This window comes from Schistocerca piceifrons, chromosome 2 (assembly GCF_021461385.2).
Source record: "Schistocerca piceifrons isolate TAMUIC-IGC-003096 chromosome 2, iqSchPice1.1, whole genome shotgun sequence".
Taxonomy (NCBI): Eukaryota; Metazoa; Arthropoda; class Insecta; order Orthoptera; family Acrididae; genus Schistocerca; species Schistocerca piceifrons.
Genome location: NC_060139.1, coordinates 481,904,973 through 481,923,270, shown reverse-complemented (window position 1 = coordinate 481,923,270; position 18,298 = coordinate 481,904,973). Strand labels below are relative to the sequence as shown.

Genomic DNA, 18,298 nt, shown 5'->3' with positions numbered 1-18,298 from the left:
CCCTGTGACACCACACATATAATAATAAAATCAACATTATGCCTTTTTCACTTGTTTGACATTTTCTGCCCACATCCCATTACTAATCACTCACGAACGGAAACAACAAATTTTTTTTCTAGCATCAGAATATCTGCCAAGATTCGCTGCCATGCGATAATTACAGCCCACGCTGGACCTCTGTGAATAACTGCGCCTTAACTATAACCACCCACTACATCACTCATTCAAAAGGTGTGGCTGCTTGAAGTTGTTTGATCAGTGATATTTACGAAATCGCACGTGTAGTTCACAGAACGTCATTGTGTCGTTTTAGAAAGGACGGAGTGGACGGAGGTTTGTGTGAGGTGTGAGACGTGTGTGCGCCGGTGTTGCAGAGCTGGCTGCGTCTGCCGGGCTGCCGGACGTGGTGCGGCTGGTGGCGCTGGCGGCGGCGCGCCTCGAGGCGGGCACAGCCTGCGGCGACCACAGCACCGCCTTCCTGCAGGCGCTGCGCAACTTCACGCTGTGGGCCGTCCAGAGTGAGTACATACAGAGCGCTGAGGCAGACAGACACAGGTGTCGCCGGCCTTCGCCGAAACACGCCACCTGGTCCCGGTGCTGCCGGCCTTGTTAATGCGCTCGGCCAAACCTGTGTGGGTTGCATTCGCGAACGTGGCGACCTTGTAGACTGCCAGTACAGATTTACAGAAATCCAGACGTTACGCAAATTTACGTAAAGGTCAGCTCTCCAGGACCAAAATATTTCTCTTCCATGTGGTCCGGTTGTCTGTTACGAAATTACAGCTGGCATCCTGTGCTCCAAGGTTGTAACTGACACGTGGGATAAACGTACCAACTGACCTCCACTGTCTTTGATCACAATATTTTAAAAACACAAGATATTTTTCTGATGTACAACGTAGCTGGGCACAAGATGATTAATCTGTTAATCGTTAATCGACGATGTTAACTTTTCGAATAACGTATTAACTTTTAACTTAATTTCAGAAACGTTAATGGGCCCTTTAGGTTTCGTTTAACTTACTTTGAGTGCATTCATCGCTAATTAGGTGCCTAATATTTATGACAAAAATGACGCCTCATTGCCCGCGGATATCATGACGTGACGAGGTAGGGTCATGTAAGTGTGTGGCTACGCATGGGTGTTCACCTTTGATGTAAACAACCGAGTTCGAGCGAAAATAATTAGGCGTTGGTTGTTTATCGATGTTTGTTTAATGAGTTCACATTAAGCAACACCTTTTGTTAGTGGATTGCTGCAGAAACTAAATCATGTAATCGGATTCTAGTTTTAACAACAATTTAAAGAGAATCCTATGCGCTACAGTCTGGAACCACGTGACCGCTATGGTCACAAGTTCGAATCCTGCCTCGGGCATGGATGTGTGTGATATCCTTAGGTTAATTAGGTTTAAGTAGTTCTAAGTTCTAGGGGACTGATGACCTAAGCAGTTAAGTCCAATAGTGCTCAGAGCCATTTTTTTTTTTTTTTTTTTTTTTTTTTTTTTTTTTTTTTTTTGAGAATCCTAGTAGTAACACGTCTGTCAAAACGTGGCTGAACTTGAAACCAAAGGACTCATTCAACGACGCGGTATTTATTGAGGTTATAGGTTCTAGTAAATTATTTTATTAAATATGATTCCCCTACACTCTCGACTGCTGTAATCAAACGACTTTTTCCGTGGGAAAAAATTTTTCTTCGTAGACTAGTCCCCCACTAGGAAGACAAGTTTAACATGTTGATGTATATGCACCTTATATCAGATACTGTCTGATTCTCCTGTATTTTGATTGTCCTATGATTTAACACTGATAACTAAATAATCATAAAACTAAATGATTAAATGATTAAACTCTTTTTGTATTTTTTTTTGATGTGTTTCCTGAACTTTCCCAACCAAAGTATTTTTTATCAAAGCAACGGTAATAAGTTTACTCACTTGCTCATTTCACTACACTCACAACATAAAAATTACTATTGCGAGCTAACTTTTAACGGTTAACTTTAACTGCCAATAAATCTGCTGTAAAATAACGCTTTAAGTTTTAACGAAGTTAACTTTTTTAGCAGCGGATTAATGATTAGCAAAGTTAACGTTTTCATTAACGTTGTCTAGCTATGTGTACAACTAGATATACGAGTCGATTTCTCTGGGCCAGTCACTGGAAGTACTTTTTTCATCGTTTTCTGACTGGTTTGAAGGGGCCGGACACAAATTCCTATCCCTGGCAACGTCTTTATCTCCCAAGGAGATCGTAAGAATTCCATCCCCACTTGCACACCTTGATTCATGTTGAAAGGATGTGCAAGGCGCAACTAGGAATCAGTACATGTAAGCAGGGAGATGTAACTATCAGTGCTTTTCTAGAAAATCAAGTTTGAACATTTTTGTCATGCTTGGATACTTTTCATGGTATATATGCTATGCCTGTATATATACTATGCCTGTCGGAGCATCATATTGTGTCTGATATGGAAAACGTAAATATCAGTGGTTGTAAACTAGCTGCATATATGAGTAGAGAGAATAAGGTGGGAGGAGGAGTTGCCACATATGTCAAAAGTTATCACTGTGTAGAAAGCTTAGATACAAAAAAGTTTTGTCTAGAGCAACATATAGAAGCATGTGCCTGTCAACTTAAATTGAAGGAGGGCTCTTTTATAATTGTAACAGTATATAGGTCCCCTTCAGGAAACTTTCATTTATTCGTGGAAAACTTGGATGCCTTGTTGTGCTATCTGTCAGACAGGGGAAAGCAAATTATTATTTGTCGGGACTTCAATGTTGATTCATAGAAAGAGTGTAATAGGAAGAATGACCTGGAAGTCTTGCTCGGTTCTTTCAATTTGACATCTGTCATTAATTTTCCTACTCGGGTAGTAAAGGACAGCAGCACATTGATAGATAACACTTATATAGACCAAGATAGGTTTACAAACATAAATTCTTGTCCTGTTGAGAATGGGCTTTCTGATCATGATGCTCAGCTAGTTACAGTATATGACATAGCTCCATTCAGTAATTCAAAACTACCCTCCAAAGTTGTGTGTTCAATTATTGACTCAACAATTAGAAATTTCAGAGAAAATCTTCAGCAGTTAGACTGGGATGAGGTGTACAAGGAACCCGGTGCTAAATTAAAATATAACTTATTTCATGATACACTTGTAAGAGAATTTGAAAACTGTTTCCCCAATAAAGTAGTTTAATATAATTATAAGAAACTATGCAAAAAACCTTGGCTTACTAAAGGAATAAAAATATCTTGTAACCACAAAAGGGAACTGTATCTAACAACAAGAAAGAGTAATGATCCAGAAACAGCCAAATATTATAAAAACTACTGTGCTACATTAAGAAAGGTTATTAAAAAGTCCAGAAGCATGTGCATCATGTCTGAGATTAATACCTCTGATAACAAATTCAAAACAATTTGGAATATTATTACAAGGGAGACAGGACAACCAAGAGTAGAGGATGATGGCATCACCATCAAAGCGAATGGAAATTTGATAAACAACAAGCCGGAAGTCGAAAACATTTTGAATAATCGTTTTTTAAATGTTGTAGAGAAAATAGGATCTATATGTTCATTAGAAGAAGCAATGCAGTTAATGGAAGAGGCCTTACCCAACCATTTGATACAATTGAAATTCCACCCACCTCTCCATCTGAAATTAGGAAGATAATAAACTCTCTCAAGAACAAAAGCTAACATAGGATTGATGGCATTTCCAGCAGGATAATAAAAGCTTGTTACCAAGAAATAAGTGGGATTCTTAGCCACATATGTAATAGCTCTCTGAAGCAGGGTATTTTCCCAGATAGACTGAAGTATGCCATTGTTATACCACTGTATAAAAAGGGGATAAGTCTGATGTCAACAACTATTGCCCAATCTCTCTTCTGACTGCCTTATCCAAAATTCTTGAAAAAGTAATGTATTGTAGAGTAGCATCACACCTTTGTAAAAATAGTTTTAACAAAGTGCCAGTTTGGTGTCCAGAAGGGTTTTTCAACGGAAAATGCTATATATACTTTCACTAATGAAATATTAAATGCTCTGAGTAACTGGAAGTCACCCGTTGGGATTTTTTGTGATCTATCAAAGAATTTGATTGCGTAAATCATGGAATACTTCTAGATAAGCTCAAGTACTGTGGTATGAATGGGACAGTGCTCAAATGGTTTAAATCATACCTAACTGGAAGAGTGCAGAAAGTTGAAATAAACAGTTCACATAATATGCAAAAAACTGGTGATTTCTCAAACTTGGTAACAATCAAGAATGGAAAGCCGCAAGGTTCGGTCTTGGGTCCTCTGCTGTTCTTAATGTATATTAATGACTTGCCATTCTATATTCACGAAGGTGCAAAGCTGGTACTTTCTGCCGATGATACAAGTATAGGTATCATACCCGACAGACAAGAATTAACTGGCGAAATTGTAAACGATGTTTTTCAGAAAATCATTAAGTGGTTCTCTGCAAATGGGCTCTCATTAAATTTGACAAAACACAATAAATGGAATGACCCCGTTAATAAATATAGACTTCGATCAGAAATCGGTAGCTAAGGTAGAATATTCAAAATTTATAGGTGTATGCATTGATGAGGGGTTAAACTGGAAAAAACACACTGAGGATCTGCTGAAACGTTTGAGTTCAGCTACTTATGCTATTAGGGTCATTGCAAATTTTGGCGATATACATCTGAGTAAATTAGCTTACCTCGCCTATTTTCATTCTCTGCTTTCGTATGGCATCATATTCTGGGGTAACTCATCATTGAGTAAAAGAGTGTTCATTTCACAAAAGCGTGTAATCAGAATAATTGCTGGAGCTCATCCAAGATCATCCTGCAGACACTTATTTAAAGAGCTAGAAATCTTCACTGTAGCCTCACAATATATATATTCACTTATGAAATTTGTTATTAACAATCCGAACGAGTTCAGAAGTAATAGCAGTGTACATGGCTACAACACTAGGAGAAAGAATGATCTTCACTACTCAAGGTTAAATCTAACTTTGGCTCAGAAGGGGGTAAATTGTGCTGTACAAAAGTCTTTGGTCACTTACCTAATAGCATCAAAAGTCTGGCAGATAGCCATATAGCATTTGAAAGGAAATTAAAAGAATTTCTTAATGGCAACTCCTTCTACTCATTAGATGAATTTTTGGATATAGGAAGTGGGTAATTTCCCTACCTCCATAAAAAAAGTTATTGAGTGTCATGTAATATTTTGTCTAATGTAATATCTTGTATAAACACCTTTTATTAACCTGACATGTTCCACATCATTACGAAGTGTCGTATTCATGATCTATGGAACAACTACTAATCTAATCTAATCCTAGTATTCAAGAAGTCTGTAGCCGTGCGCGTAAGCTATTAGTATCATAAGTGCGAGATCTCTGAATAGAATCTCACCGCCACTACTTTCGTTTTGTTTTTTTTTTCATTCTCGCTAACAACAGATTATTATTTTCATAATCTTTATCCTAAAAAAAAAGAAGAATTTTCTTTGTAAGACAATACACAAGGATTTTCAATCAAATCGATACAGTTATTTTGTGTGTTGTTTTATCTACATTTGTGATGAGTATAATGTGAAACCTACAGGGAACTGCACGAAACGGGATGCTACTGATCGTAGAAACATGGAAAATAATAATTACTAAAACATACAGCACATGTATTACGAGCAAATGCCTAATTTTTGCATGTGCATGGTTCTTTCCATGCATCTACTGGAAAACGAACTTGATGTACGTTCACAAACGGGTCTCGCTCATCACACAGTTTTATGGGGTATGACGTATATCTGTTGCTAGAATTACGTGGGGAAGAAAGGGCGTAGCGACAGTGAGATTCGATCCAGAGACATCGCGCTCGCGAAACTAAGAGCTTACTCGCTCGGTTGCGGACCCTTTGAAAATTAGCGATCATATGAAGCATATAAGCAAACCAAAAATTTTCAAACTCGATGTTCTCGAGAAAGGTTGACAATTGCGCCTTCCTGTTTACGCATGTTGAAGTCCTGGTCGAGCGCTGCCCTCCCTGCCAGTATGATTCAAACCGGTGAGGGAAGCTCGTACAGACCTCTTGTCAAAGTAGCGCTCGCACCTGACTTCTTCAGTTATTTGTTGGATATATCGCAATCTCTGCCTTCTTCTACAGTTTTTACCTTCTACAGTTCTTTGAAATACCGTAGAAATTATTCCCTGATGTCTTAACAAATGTCCTGTTGTTTTGTCCTTTCATCTTCTTTACGTTTTCTACATCTCCTCTCGTCACTGATTATGCAGACAACCTCGTCGTCTTTTATTTCATACGTCCACCTAATTTTCAACATCCTTCTATAGCACCACATCGCAAACGTTTCTATTCTTTTCTTTTCTAGTTTTCTCACAGTCCATGATCCGCTGTTGTACAGTGTTGTGCTCCAAAGGTACATTCCCAGAAGTTTCTTCCTCAAGTTAAGGCCTAGTAGACTACTAGTAGACTTCTCTTTGCGAGGAATGTCCTCTTTGCTTGTGCTGGTCTGCTCCCTCCTTGGTATGTCCATCATGCGTAATTTGGCTTCGAAACAAGCAGATTGCCTTCACTTCCTTTGCTTCGTAGATCTAGCAATTATGTTAAACCTACCGCTACTATCTTTTTAGCAGCTACATATTATCTCTCCGGAATTTTGCGCAGACCAATGGAATTTTCGGCTCGATGGGACCTCACAGATACGTCGTCTATCAGTCACACAGACTAAGTCTCATGAGTAACAGTCGAAGGGTCAAGATTAAAAAGGGAACTCTGTTGATGACGGTGGAGTAGCCACATTCTCCCTATACGCTTCTGGTTCGAGGGCATAGAACGCTTTTAGTCAGTCAACTATTATGTGTAGTTAGCTAGAGCGGTGTAATAGATAGAAACTGACTTTGAGGTTATCGTATGACTCTTGCTAGAAGCTTATGTGACATATTTTGCCTACAGGATATACGAGCTATAAGATGGTATAATTTTTGTCTACTCTTACTTTTGACATCAACATGTATACTCTACAAGCCACCGTGAAGTGTTTAGTACATGGTAAATCTACATATCTGGGTTTCGTATCGTTCCGTATGTTTGTAGCACCTCTTTGCTCCTAACTTTATCTGTTCACTTCGTTTTAACACCTTTCTAAAGCATAATATTTTTCAATTTCTTTTTCATTGTCATTACCATGGCGACGATTCACTTCCATACAAAGATGAGCCCCTAAAGTGCACTTTTATTCATTTTTTACTCCGTTGCACGCAAGTATTTAAAACCACTGCAGTGGTTTCATTGATGGAAGTTTTCTTCTCTTTACAAATCCAGTTTGACATCTTCCTTGCTTCAGCCACTCAGTGTCATCTTGCCCCCAACTGGGAGGATTCCTTCATTCTTCTATTATTTTATCTTTTCGTACTTCCATATTAGGTAAGGTGCTACTCTCCTTTCTGCTACTTTTTGTCACCTTTGTTTGTGCTTTGCCTACCCATACTCTGTGTCAAATAGTCACTGAATTACGTCCAACAGCTGTTCTAAGTGTTGGTTCTTCGACATAACAACTAAATAATATTGATGACAAGCTACAGAATTGCTTTGTTCTCTTCCTAACACGTACTTACCTGTCTTGATATTGCACTTTTACTGTTACCATTTGGTTTTCATAAATATTGTTGAACACTCGCCTATCTCTGTAATTTATCCCAATCGTTACAGGATTTCGAATACATCATTCCAGTTCACATTGTCAGAGGCCATACCCAGGCTATGACGTTTCTTGTTATTAAGCTACCCTTATTCTGGTATCAGTTTCTTTGTACACTACTAGCATCTCTTTATATCTCGGCTGGCGTAGTTTTAGTAACATTGTGGCACATCTCATTTCAAATTATTTCACGCCACAATTGAAATTGTTACAGTTTTCTGTTCCTTGGTTTTCTCACTCTTCACGCTCCACATTGTTGCAGCGATACATTCCATGCGCATAGACACGTTATAAGGTTTCTAGCTTATTTTTGGTATTCAAGAAAAGTGATGTAAACTCTACTTTTATACGATGCGTCATACTTCATACCTGTACATTGGATTTTTTTTTCAAACAGGGATTTTCAATCATCGATACGTTACGCCATAGAGGTTCTCACTACAGGCAATGTGATCTTTGGTTGCTAGCAGCATTGCCATTGCTGCAGCATTCTGGCTATGAGAGAAGCTAGTGAGTGAGTTGGGTGTTGGTCACGATACAGCGCGCAGTAGAAATGACTTGCAGAGCACAGAGATAAAGATACAGAGGATGTTGAATTTTGGAAATACAATTTGTTAAAGATTAGTTTGAGAAACGAAGATTTCCAGTTGCTGCACTTCTTGATTGCATGTAATTTATGACATGTTTGGAAAACGGGAAGTTTTGATAGGAATTTTCTTTATTGGTTTGGGTTAGTTTCGTTTTCCAGACGTCATAAAATTAACAGTTCACATGGCTTGCACTCAGCAGTTATAGATTTACCACTCCTTTACCATTTCAGCAATTAATTTCACGATAGTCATACTTTTAAATAAGAGGTAATTTTTGTAAAGATGAACGTAACAGCTAAGGACTGATTTTCGTTATTCACAATATAGTTCTTTAAAAAACGTTAGTCTCCTTTCAGTCATCTAGCAAACTTAAAACTCTACCACCGTCTCCTCACACAGTCTTATCTTTCTGATTATGTGTGTCGCCACATTACACTGACCGGAACATAGTTGTTTAAAAAGGTAGCATGAAATGCTTCGAATGGTTGCACTCATTGCAGTGCACTCGATGCTTTTCTTTTATTTAGCTGATTTGCTGCTGCGCTACATATCCACGTGCATCACTTCGAGCAGTATTGAGTTACCGCTGCCACAAATGAGACATGAATATTCGTTAGCGAGTTACATTACAGTCGAGGTAATGAGATGATTCACAGTTAAGTGTTGCATTTCAGAATTAATCTAAGAGTCAGCTTAGGTAAAGTTCTTAAGCACACAGTTTAATTCTCGCAGTGCAGCTTTCCATTTCAAAGTGTATCATACAGTGAGGGCTTGCAAATTTGTTTAATCAGTCTGAGTTCGTAAAATTCTAGAGAATTTTCACAGAAATATTTTTGGTTTCTTATTCCTTCAAAATTCGTTTTGTAATTTAATTTAGCATTTTTATTCTGTTATTCATGTGTGTTGAAGCTGCGAAGTAACGTAGTGTGACGTAACGCATTGCAGCACTGTTCACTGTACTGCACACTACAGAATTTCACAGGACATCCTTCTTATTGTACGGTTTAGGTTTTGATAGAAATTAATTAAAATACAGTTATACAGTCTCAGATATTTTGACACTTCATCTTTATCAAATATCATTCAGTATTTACACCTCTTGCATTGTTCAGGCGACAACGCAGACACACAAAGTTCAAGATACGAGACCGCTACGGTCGCAGGTTCGAATGCTGCCTCGGGCATGGATGTGTGTGATGTCCTTAGGTTAGTTAGGTTTAAGTAGTTCTAAGTTCTAGGGGACTGATGAGCTCATATGTTAAGTCCCATAGTGCTCAGAGCCATTAGAACCATTTTTCAAGATAGGAAACCAGTCTATTCCACGTTTACTTCACAACAATGAAATATTTTCACTGAGAAAAGTTACAGCGTATGTATGATTTGATTGTGGGGTCAAATGTGTTCTTACATCCTATAACTAGTGAATGTATTTCCTAACGAATCACTATAAGGAGCCATTTACCTTCTACTTTTGGTGTGCAAATGTGTCAGTGAAGTGTCATCTGTTGAGAAAAATACAAATCAAGGGACGTCCCGACCGTAAGCTTGGTTCAAATGGCTCTGAGAACTATGCGACTTAACTTCTGAGGTCATCAGTTGCCTAGAACTTAGAACTAATTAAACCTAACTAACCTAAGGACATCACACACATCCATGACCGAGGCAGGATTCGAACCTGCGACCGTAGTGGTCGCTCGGCTCCAGACTGTAGCGCCTAGAACCGCACGGCCACTCCGGTCGGCCGTAAGCTTGGAACTTGATCATGGAATACATGACTGAAGCAGGTGTCACAATCAGGAAACATTAGCGTCGTATTTAGAAGTAGATGTGGACAACTTTTCGCTTCCGATGCTCCAAGGTTACGCTAAAATACTTTACATGGTTACATAGCAAACTTTGACGTAAAGAATTCGAATTGGGAAGATGTTGTTTGGGAGGTAAATGGTTGGGTACGAATTTGAGGGTGAGGTGAAGAACGTGGTATTACATTTGAAGAAAAGGGTTATTTTGGAAATGCACTTATAATGTGAAAGTTACTTGGATGAAAATAATAGGGGGCATGGAATCGAAGCCATGTTTTTTGGGCGGAAAGAAAGAGAAGGGAGAGGGCTTGCGATGCCTTGTCATGGCATCTTGGATAAGGGAAGCAAACCACCGAATTCATGCACTGAGCAAATAGTACGAAAAGTTTCTTCGGAAAGGAGATTAGAAGGTATGGGGACCTAAAATTTGACGCTGAAGAGGACAGTTAGAGGCTGTGGCAAGGAGTGGTGTCATGGCAGTGGTAGAGGGACTGTACGTGGTTGTAGGTACAGTGGGCTAATGGGATGGGTGGTGAGAATTATGTGAGTGCAGTGGAATGTTAGCAGATCTGACTAACTCTACTGCAGCAGAGTTTATGGGATGAGGTTTACCTGTATCTTTGGGGCGTCTGTGGGACCGCAAAGAATACGTCTACAACTAACGAACTGGAGAACGACATTGGCATGCTGCCTAAGAAAATGAAGAGTTTTGCAGAGGGAATTTGAGGGTACGGTAATTTCGGAATTAACAGTGAGATATCATTGGGTATTAGGCACTTTTGGCAATGGTATTCTAAGAATATGGTTCTCGGGGTGGGGATTCAGTCGAGCTTTACGTGAAGAATCTAGGAGCAGGGTCCTTCTCGAGCGGTTTTATGTAAATGACTGGGAGCTCAAATCAGATTATAGTTTCCCCACTATGATTTCAAGTTCAAAGCTATTTATCTCAGCAGTGAGAATAGGAAAGTGGCGGGTAAGCTTGAAATGGGGGTAAAGGTCTCACTGGCTTGAAAGATGATACAGAAAGGTGATCTGTGTGACAGATTTAGGACTGAGTGTTAGCCCCATATGTGTCTTTTTTTACGATGACTGATGTGATGTAGGTCTTTTTGATTTTTAGTTTAAGAATTTGGGAAATTCAGGTTGTAGGTCTTTTTGATTTTTAGTTTAGGAATTTGGGAAATTCAGGTTCAAGGTAGAAGTAAACGTATATGTTTCAAAAAACGGATAGAGGTGGCTGAAAGAAATTTTTTGTTGTCGGGTGAGGTCTTTGCTTTTGGGATGTAAATTTGATGATGTGTGGGATGCAGAATTCAGAAGGTTTTTTAGGAACGTTTCATGGAAGGAAGAGCTGGACGGATCAATTGCCAGTTTTGGCCATATCTTTCTTTCAGATGTTAACTCAGTAATGGCAACCAGTTTTTAAGTTGCTGATATATTAAGAGATGAAAAAGTTTATAGAGCAACAACTAGTGAGTTGTGTGGCGGCGTTAGAGGATGAACATATTATGGTGGGAAGCATAAGATTGATGTATGACGGGAAGAAATTAAGATTACAGTTTATCGTCCCATCGACGACGAGGCTATTAGAAATGGGATGTAAGATGGCGTTTTATGGGTAATGGCCCAAATAGCTGCCTCTGGAATCAAAGATAAGAGGCGTTTTCACAACAAAACTTTCGATTTATGTGATAAGAAAAAATTTCAATCAGCGCATATTACAAGTATTGACACAATCGGTGAGTTAAAGACATACAGTGCGAAAACTATTAAAAAAGAGAATGTATCGACTAATAATGAAATACTGAATGTTTGTAATCTGTGAGGAATACGGAAAAACAAGCAGATCGAACAGACTAGAATGCAAAATGTGAAGATGAGCGCAGTGAAAATGATATGTAGAAGGACGGGGCTTGTAGCCGAGTTTGTTGATGGTAGGTGGACCAAGAAAGTGATAGTGCATATTCATTTCTGCTTTCTACAATGTAATTCATAACTTTTAAATGGCTCATTGTGCAACATTCATTTTTAAATCAAGCTTATTATTTTGCGCAATTCAAATATGGTTTTTTTCTATGCTGTTGTAATTAATTTTAGTGTTAATCTATTACACTTTAGGGGATGAGAGTTAGTGGGCTGAAGTCCTTTATGTCTTGTCTGTCTCCTTTTTTATGAAGTAAGACAATTACGGAACTGTTTCACTGTTGGAGGCTGTCTTACTCCGCAGACATTCTGTAAACAATTTTGCAGCCTCCATTGTAATACCATTTCTACTGAAACACTATCATCGTCAGGCCGTTTTTCGTTCTTCGAACCTGCAACTTCATATGGCTTCACTTTCGGTACATTGTTATTGTCATTATTAGCTGTATATGTGTTTGTGATTCATCTTGGAAAGATTGGACAGTATTGTCTTTGTTATTTGTTATGCATCATCTGCTGTCCTACCTTTAGACTTCTGCTGTCTATTCAACATAAGACTATTGTTTTATTGTATTGAATTATTTTTCTGAACAAATTGTATCTCGTTCCCTCGAACACATTTTCGAATAGTGTCGCTTAATACGGGATATTCTATCACGTTTTTGTTACCTTTTGTATGAAGTTCTCGTCTTCCCTTTAATAGCGCCTTATTGCTTTGGATTTTCTTTTGATTTTCTTGTGCATGAAGTAACTTTAACTTTTTGCGTAAGTACTTTTGTTAACTAATTCTTTTAGAGAATTAAGGCTTATGTTTTATATTAGTAGATTTCTCTTGGCCCGTAATGCCCTCTTTTCCTGTGCTAATCTGCTTTTTATGTCCTCATTGCTCCGTCCGTCATGGGTTACTTTGCTGCCTGGTACGAGAATTCTATAACTTTATTTTCATCGCGATCACCATTCTGACTTTACGTTTCTCGCTATTCTCATTTCTGCTACTTCTCATTACTGTCGTCTTTCTTCGGTTTATTCTCAAACCATATTTTGTACTCATCAGACAGTTCGTTCCATTCAAGAGATCCTGTAGTTCTTCACTTTCAATGAACAACGTCGTCAGCGGATCTTGTCATTGACATCCTTTCACTTTGAATTTTAATCCTACTCTGGAACCTTTCTTTTATTTCCTTCTTTGCTTCTTCGATGTAGAGATTGAACGGTAGGGTTGAAAGACTTCATCGCTGTCTTACTGCGTTTTTAATCCGAGCATTTCTTTCTTGGTCTTGGTATTGCAACTATAAATTGTTCAAATCAATTAAGACCCAATTCGAGTGAAATCTCTTTCTGAATAGAAGTGGCCTTAATATTCTAGTTGTTCAACACCAGTATTCAGAGTACCTGTTAGCAGTGATAGTTTTAGGGACACAAACAGATGAATTAATTACCCAGCCAGGAAATGTTATCTAAAGAAATAGATTCTATATAATGGAAGCCCACGTATAATCCCCTCTACCTCATCTATGTGTATACAGTTGAGGAGAGAATATTGTTTAAAGTATCGTTAATGGCGAGGATATCGGGTTTAAGAGCCAGTTCCTTAATTGTAAACGACGCTTAGTGACAGAATATCTTAGTCTTCTGCAATAATTGAGAGTAGGAACTGATTTACTTGAATGAACAAGCGGTAGCAACTGCAATTCCAGGGCTCGTCTGCAGTGTCTGGTCCTGTGTGTTACAAGCTGCGCAACTACTGGGGAACCACAGAGACCAGAGTTATTTATAAGAAAATTGATTGAGGTGCAAACGCTCAAGTACGACTAGTCGCAAGCGCAATACTTAACATTTCTTGCGCTGAATTAGACTTGTAAGTAAAGACCAAGAGAAGCTGGTGTCCTTGTCAAGGCTCGAACGACTTGACTTGCCGTTTTAGATTGTGGTTTTCTTCAGTTTTTTGGTCATATGTTCATTTCGGCTTACCGTTGATAAGAAAAAAATTCTGGTAAGTGATCGTGTTAACTCGCCGCGATCCGTGATTTATGACTAGAGTGTTGCTCAAGCATAGTCGCAATTTCGACGTGTGGGACACAATAGTGTACCTGGGTTGTGGTCATTCAAAGACAAAAAGGTGTGCCACATCAATAGATTTTCATCTGTTGTTAACTAAGTACTGTCTGGGAAACAGCTGAGACAACGATACTCTCATTACCGCGTATTGCTGGAGCAACCCGTTGTGTACCCTCTGTCTGATACCTGGATCTATATCCACGCTCCGTAATCTACCTTCCGGTACGTGGCGAAAGCTATCGTGTACCACCGTACGCATTCCCTTTCCTATTCCACTCACAAATGGAGCGAGGTAAAAACCACTCTCCATATGCCTCCGTATGAACCCAAATTGCTCTCAACCGCCGGCCGCTCGTGGCCGAGCGGTTCTGGGCGCTTCAGTCTGGAACCGCGCGACCGCTACGGTCGCAGGTTCGAATCCTGCCTCGGGCATGGATGTGTGTGATGTCCTTAGATTAGTTAGGTTTAAGTAGTTCTAAGTCCTAGGGGACTGATGACCTGAGATGTTAAGTCCCATAGTACTCAGAGCCATTTTTTTGCTCTCAACCTGTGCTCGCAGTTCTTATGCGAGAAGTACAGTACAATTGTTATGCAGTCAGTCTCAAACGCCAGAACCCTAAAATTTCTCGATAGTGTTTCTCGGAAAGAGCATAGTCTTCCAAGTGTGATAATTGTGCAATACGAGCATAGGGAGCCGAGAACCTATGTTTTCAAATTAATATGGTAATTTTACTCAAAACGTCGAAGACTTATGAAGGGGTTAAAATGGTTTCCCATATTCTCACAAGAGATAGTTCTGGCACGAACTAGGAATAGTTCTATAAAAATATGTCTGGAAACACATAATTATTGCAGCATGGGCCATTTTACTTCTGTCAAGGACGACCAGCGTTTATTGCTGCAGGCCGTCCTCCTACTGCCGTTCATTGCTCCTTTCCTACCGGTTGTGTGCTACTCTATACTTAGTCCTCGGATTTTGATATACAAGGTGTTTTGAAATTACTTTTACAGACTTTGGGGATAGGTTCCTTATGTCAAAACAAGAAAATAATTCATGCCTGAAAATCGCCGGCCGCGGTGGTCTCGCGGTTAAGGCGCTCAGTCCGGAACCGCGCGACTGCTACTGTCGCAGGTTCGAATCCTGCCTCGGGCATGGATGTGTGTGATGTCCTTAGGTTAGTTAGGTTTAAGTAGTTCTAAGTTCTAGGGGACTGATGACCACAGAAGTTAAGTCCCATAGTGCTCAGAGCCATTTGAACCATGCCTGAAAATCCTTGGTTTTCGAGCTATTAATGAAAGCTGACAATTTAAGTGATAAATACTCGAAATGTTTTCATCTTTCTTGTATACACTCATGCACTCGTCGAATCATGGACTCTTGCACTCTTTCAAATACTCCCTGACAGTTTCTAATGGTTTCGTAGAATTGCATGACGCACTGATGAAGAGTTTCTGCATAGATCACTTGTTTAAGGTGCTCCCAGGCATAATAATATAAAGGATTGAGCTCGGGGAAACATGCAGGTCATGGAACTGGTCCACTACCTGCTCATCTGTCATGGTACATACCAGACAGTGTCTCTCGAGCACAGGGATTGAAATGTGCTGGAGCTCCTTGTGCATGAAACACGAGTTTCTTCTTCCAGAAAGCGATTTTCACTTTGCTGCGGAGTGTGCGCCTTTCTGAAACTTTCTGCTAGATTAAAACTGTGTGCTGGACGGAGACTCGAATTCGGGACCTTTGCCTTTCGTGGCCAAGTGCTCTACGGGGTGAGCTTACGAACCACTACCCATGACCTGTCCTCACAGCTTTCTTCTGTTAGTGCTTCATCTCCTACCCTCTAAACTTGACACAAACGCCCCTGTGAAGGTTGCAAGACTAGCACTTCTGAAAGAAAGGGCACCTACTACGGAGAGAAGACTTACCCGCAACCTGGGGGAAATTTCCTAAATGAAATTTTCACTCTGCAGCGGAGTGTGCGCTGATATGAAACTTCCTGGAAGGTTGAAACTGTGTGTACTTGACCGCGAAAGACAGAGGGCCCGTGTTCGAGTCTCGGTCCGGCACACAGTTTTAATTTTGCACGACGTTTCATGTTTATTTACTTCGCCACAACTTCTAGTAGATCTTGAAGGGTGTTCTCAGTGAAGCTGCTGCAGATAGCACCTGTAAGACGTGGTGGGAGAACATAGGACCCTACCAAACAGTCACCTACAATTCGAGTCCTCTCTGTAATCTTTAACTGATACTGATGTCAAGCCTGTAGTACAGCACGACGACTGTGATCGGCCCTTACGTGCTGATTGGTGTTAGTCTATCCCTTCCAAACAAAACTCAAGATGCAAACAACATATTGACAGAATGAGATTTTCACTCTGCAGCGGAGTGTGCACTGATATGAAACTTCCTGGCAGATTAAAACTGTGTGCTGGACCGAGACTCGAACTCGGGAACTTTGCGTTTCGCGGGCAAGTGCTCTACCAACTGAGCTACCCAAGCGCGACTCACGCCCCGTCCTCACAGCTTTACTTCTGTCAGTACCTCGTCTCCTACCTTCCAAACTTTATACAGAAGCTCTCCTGCCCGCGAAAGGCAAAGGTCCCGAGTTCGAGTCTCGGTCCGGCACACAGTTTTAATCTGCCAGGAAGTTTCAACATATTGACAGTTTGTGCAACAAACCATCGGCGAAAGCACTTCTGTGGTGGGTGAGACGTAAGGGCCTTGAAAACGCTGAAGATGATACGGATACATGAGATACTCGTGATGTATACTCTATGCTGAACTTGGAGATGTACCACATGTCAGGCTACTTGTCTTGCACTTATACCTGGCTCTTCTTCCCCAGTATGTATAACGTGCTCTTCCTCGTCAGGCACAGGAGCAACACGTGGCCAACCTCAACAATTAATCTGTGGTGCTACGGACAGTGGCTCGACAACGCCGCGATACACATCACCAAAGGTTGGATGATTCGGCTGTCTTCGATCTGGAAACGCCTTGTGATAGAGGCGTGCAGCCTCGTGTCCATTACCATTCGCACGGTCGTACGTAAAAATCATGTTTGCCTGATCATGAAATGAATATCATGCCACGCTCGCCCGGAACACTTTCATTTAACTCACTGCCTGTAGCGTATGTACACAATGGACACGAAGACTGACGAATGACGAGATTGACCAGGTCTCCCTGGCAATGCGACACCATGAGTCATAAGGGTGCATAGCTAAATGAGGAAGTTGGATTGTACCTGGAAAGCCGTTGAACGACAACTTTCATTAATAACTCGAAAACTAAGGATTTTCAGACATACGTTAATATGAACCTCTTTATTGTTTTGTGTAAGGAACCTGTCCCCAAAGGCAGTAAAAATATTTTTTAAACAGTCGGTATAATACTTGCAATTGGCTCTTGAAGTAAAAAATGCTCAGCAGTATATTCCAGCTACTTGAAGACACTGCAGACAGTGTGTCGTTTGCAAGAAGGACAAGGAATCGACATAGACCTCGAGCAGATCGTACGACGGATATAAAGGGACGACTGTAACGACAATTAGAAGATCTGGAAGCAAGTGTGCAAAGAACTTGAGATTCTGGAGATATAAAACAAGTTCTCGCGTAATAAACGTTTTGTAACAGCTGCTTTACCCATATTGTAGTGACTGCAAGCTCGCTGTGTACAAGACCACCACGTCAGATTACTGTTCTATCAATGTGTTCTATGATGGAGCGCTCGAGATTCGCAGGTACAGCTTGTATTTTTTTTATGGATGAGACGGGATTCAAAGAGAGTTGGATAATAAATGACGGCAATAAACAAATGTGAACAGATGGATATCTTCGAGCTATCATTGAAGAAAGACATCATGTTTCCTTTAGTATCTATGCTTGGGCGGGAACTGTGTGCAGCAAACACATAGTGCCATACAGTTAACCGAAAAAATTAACAGGTGCAGTTTATCACAAACTTTTTCACAATAAATGCTGTGCATTACTAGAGAATGTTGTCCTTAATAAAGGCAGCGGATACGATCTCTGTTAGAGAAGGCACGTCTCATATTGAAGTACCTAACACAAACATTTAGACCAAACAAACGACTGATTCGTTGAGGTGTGCCTGTAGCATGGCCTCTCCATTCACCTGACCTTAATCTCTAGATGTATTGACATTTGAAGTCATAGGTGTTTT

General features: G+C 40.1%; 1 protein-coding gene across 1 annotated transcript in view; it reads left to right on the top strand.

Annotated features, from left to right (window-relative positions):
* Window positions 1-18,298, top strand: part of LOC124775081 (nose resistant to fluoxetine protein 6-like) — a 365,609-nt gene that overhangs the window by 87,253 nt on the left and 260,058 nt on the right. The window contains exon 2 of the mRNA XM_047249887.1: window positions 378-521. Within this exon, the coding sequence (XP_047105843.1) occupies window positions 378-521 (144 nt within the window). The remainder of the gene's footprint in view (window positions 1-377; window positions 522-18,298) is intronic.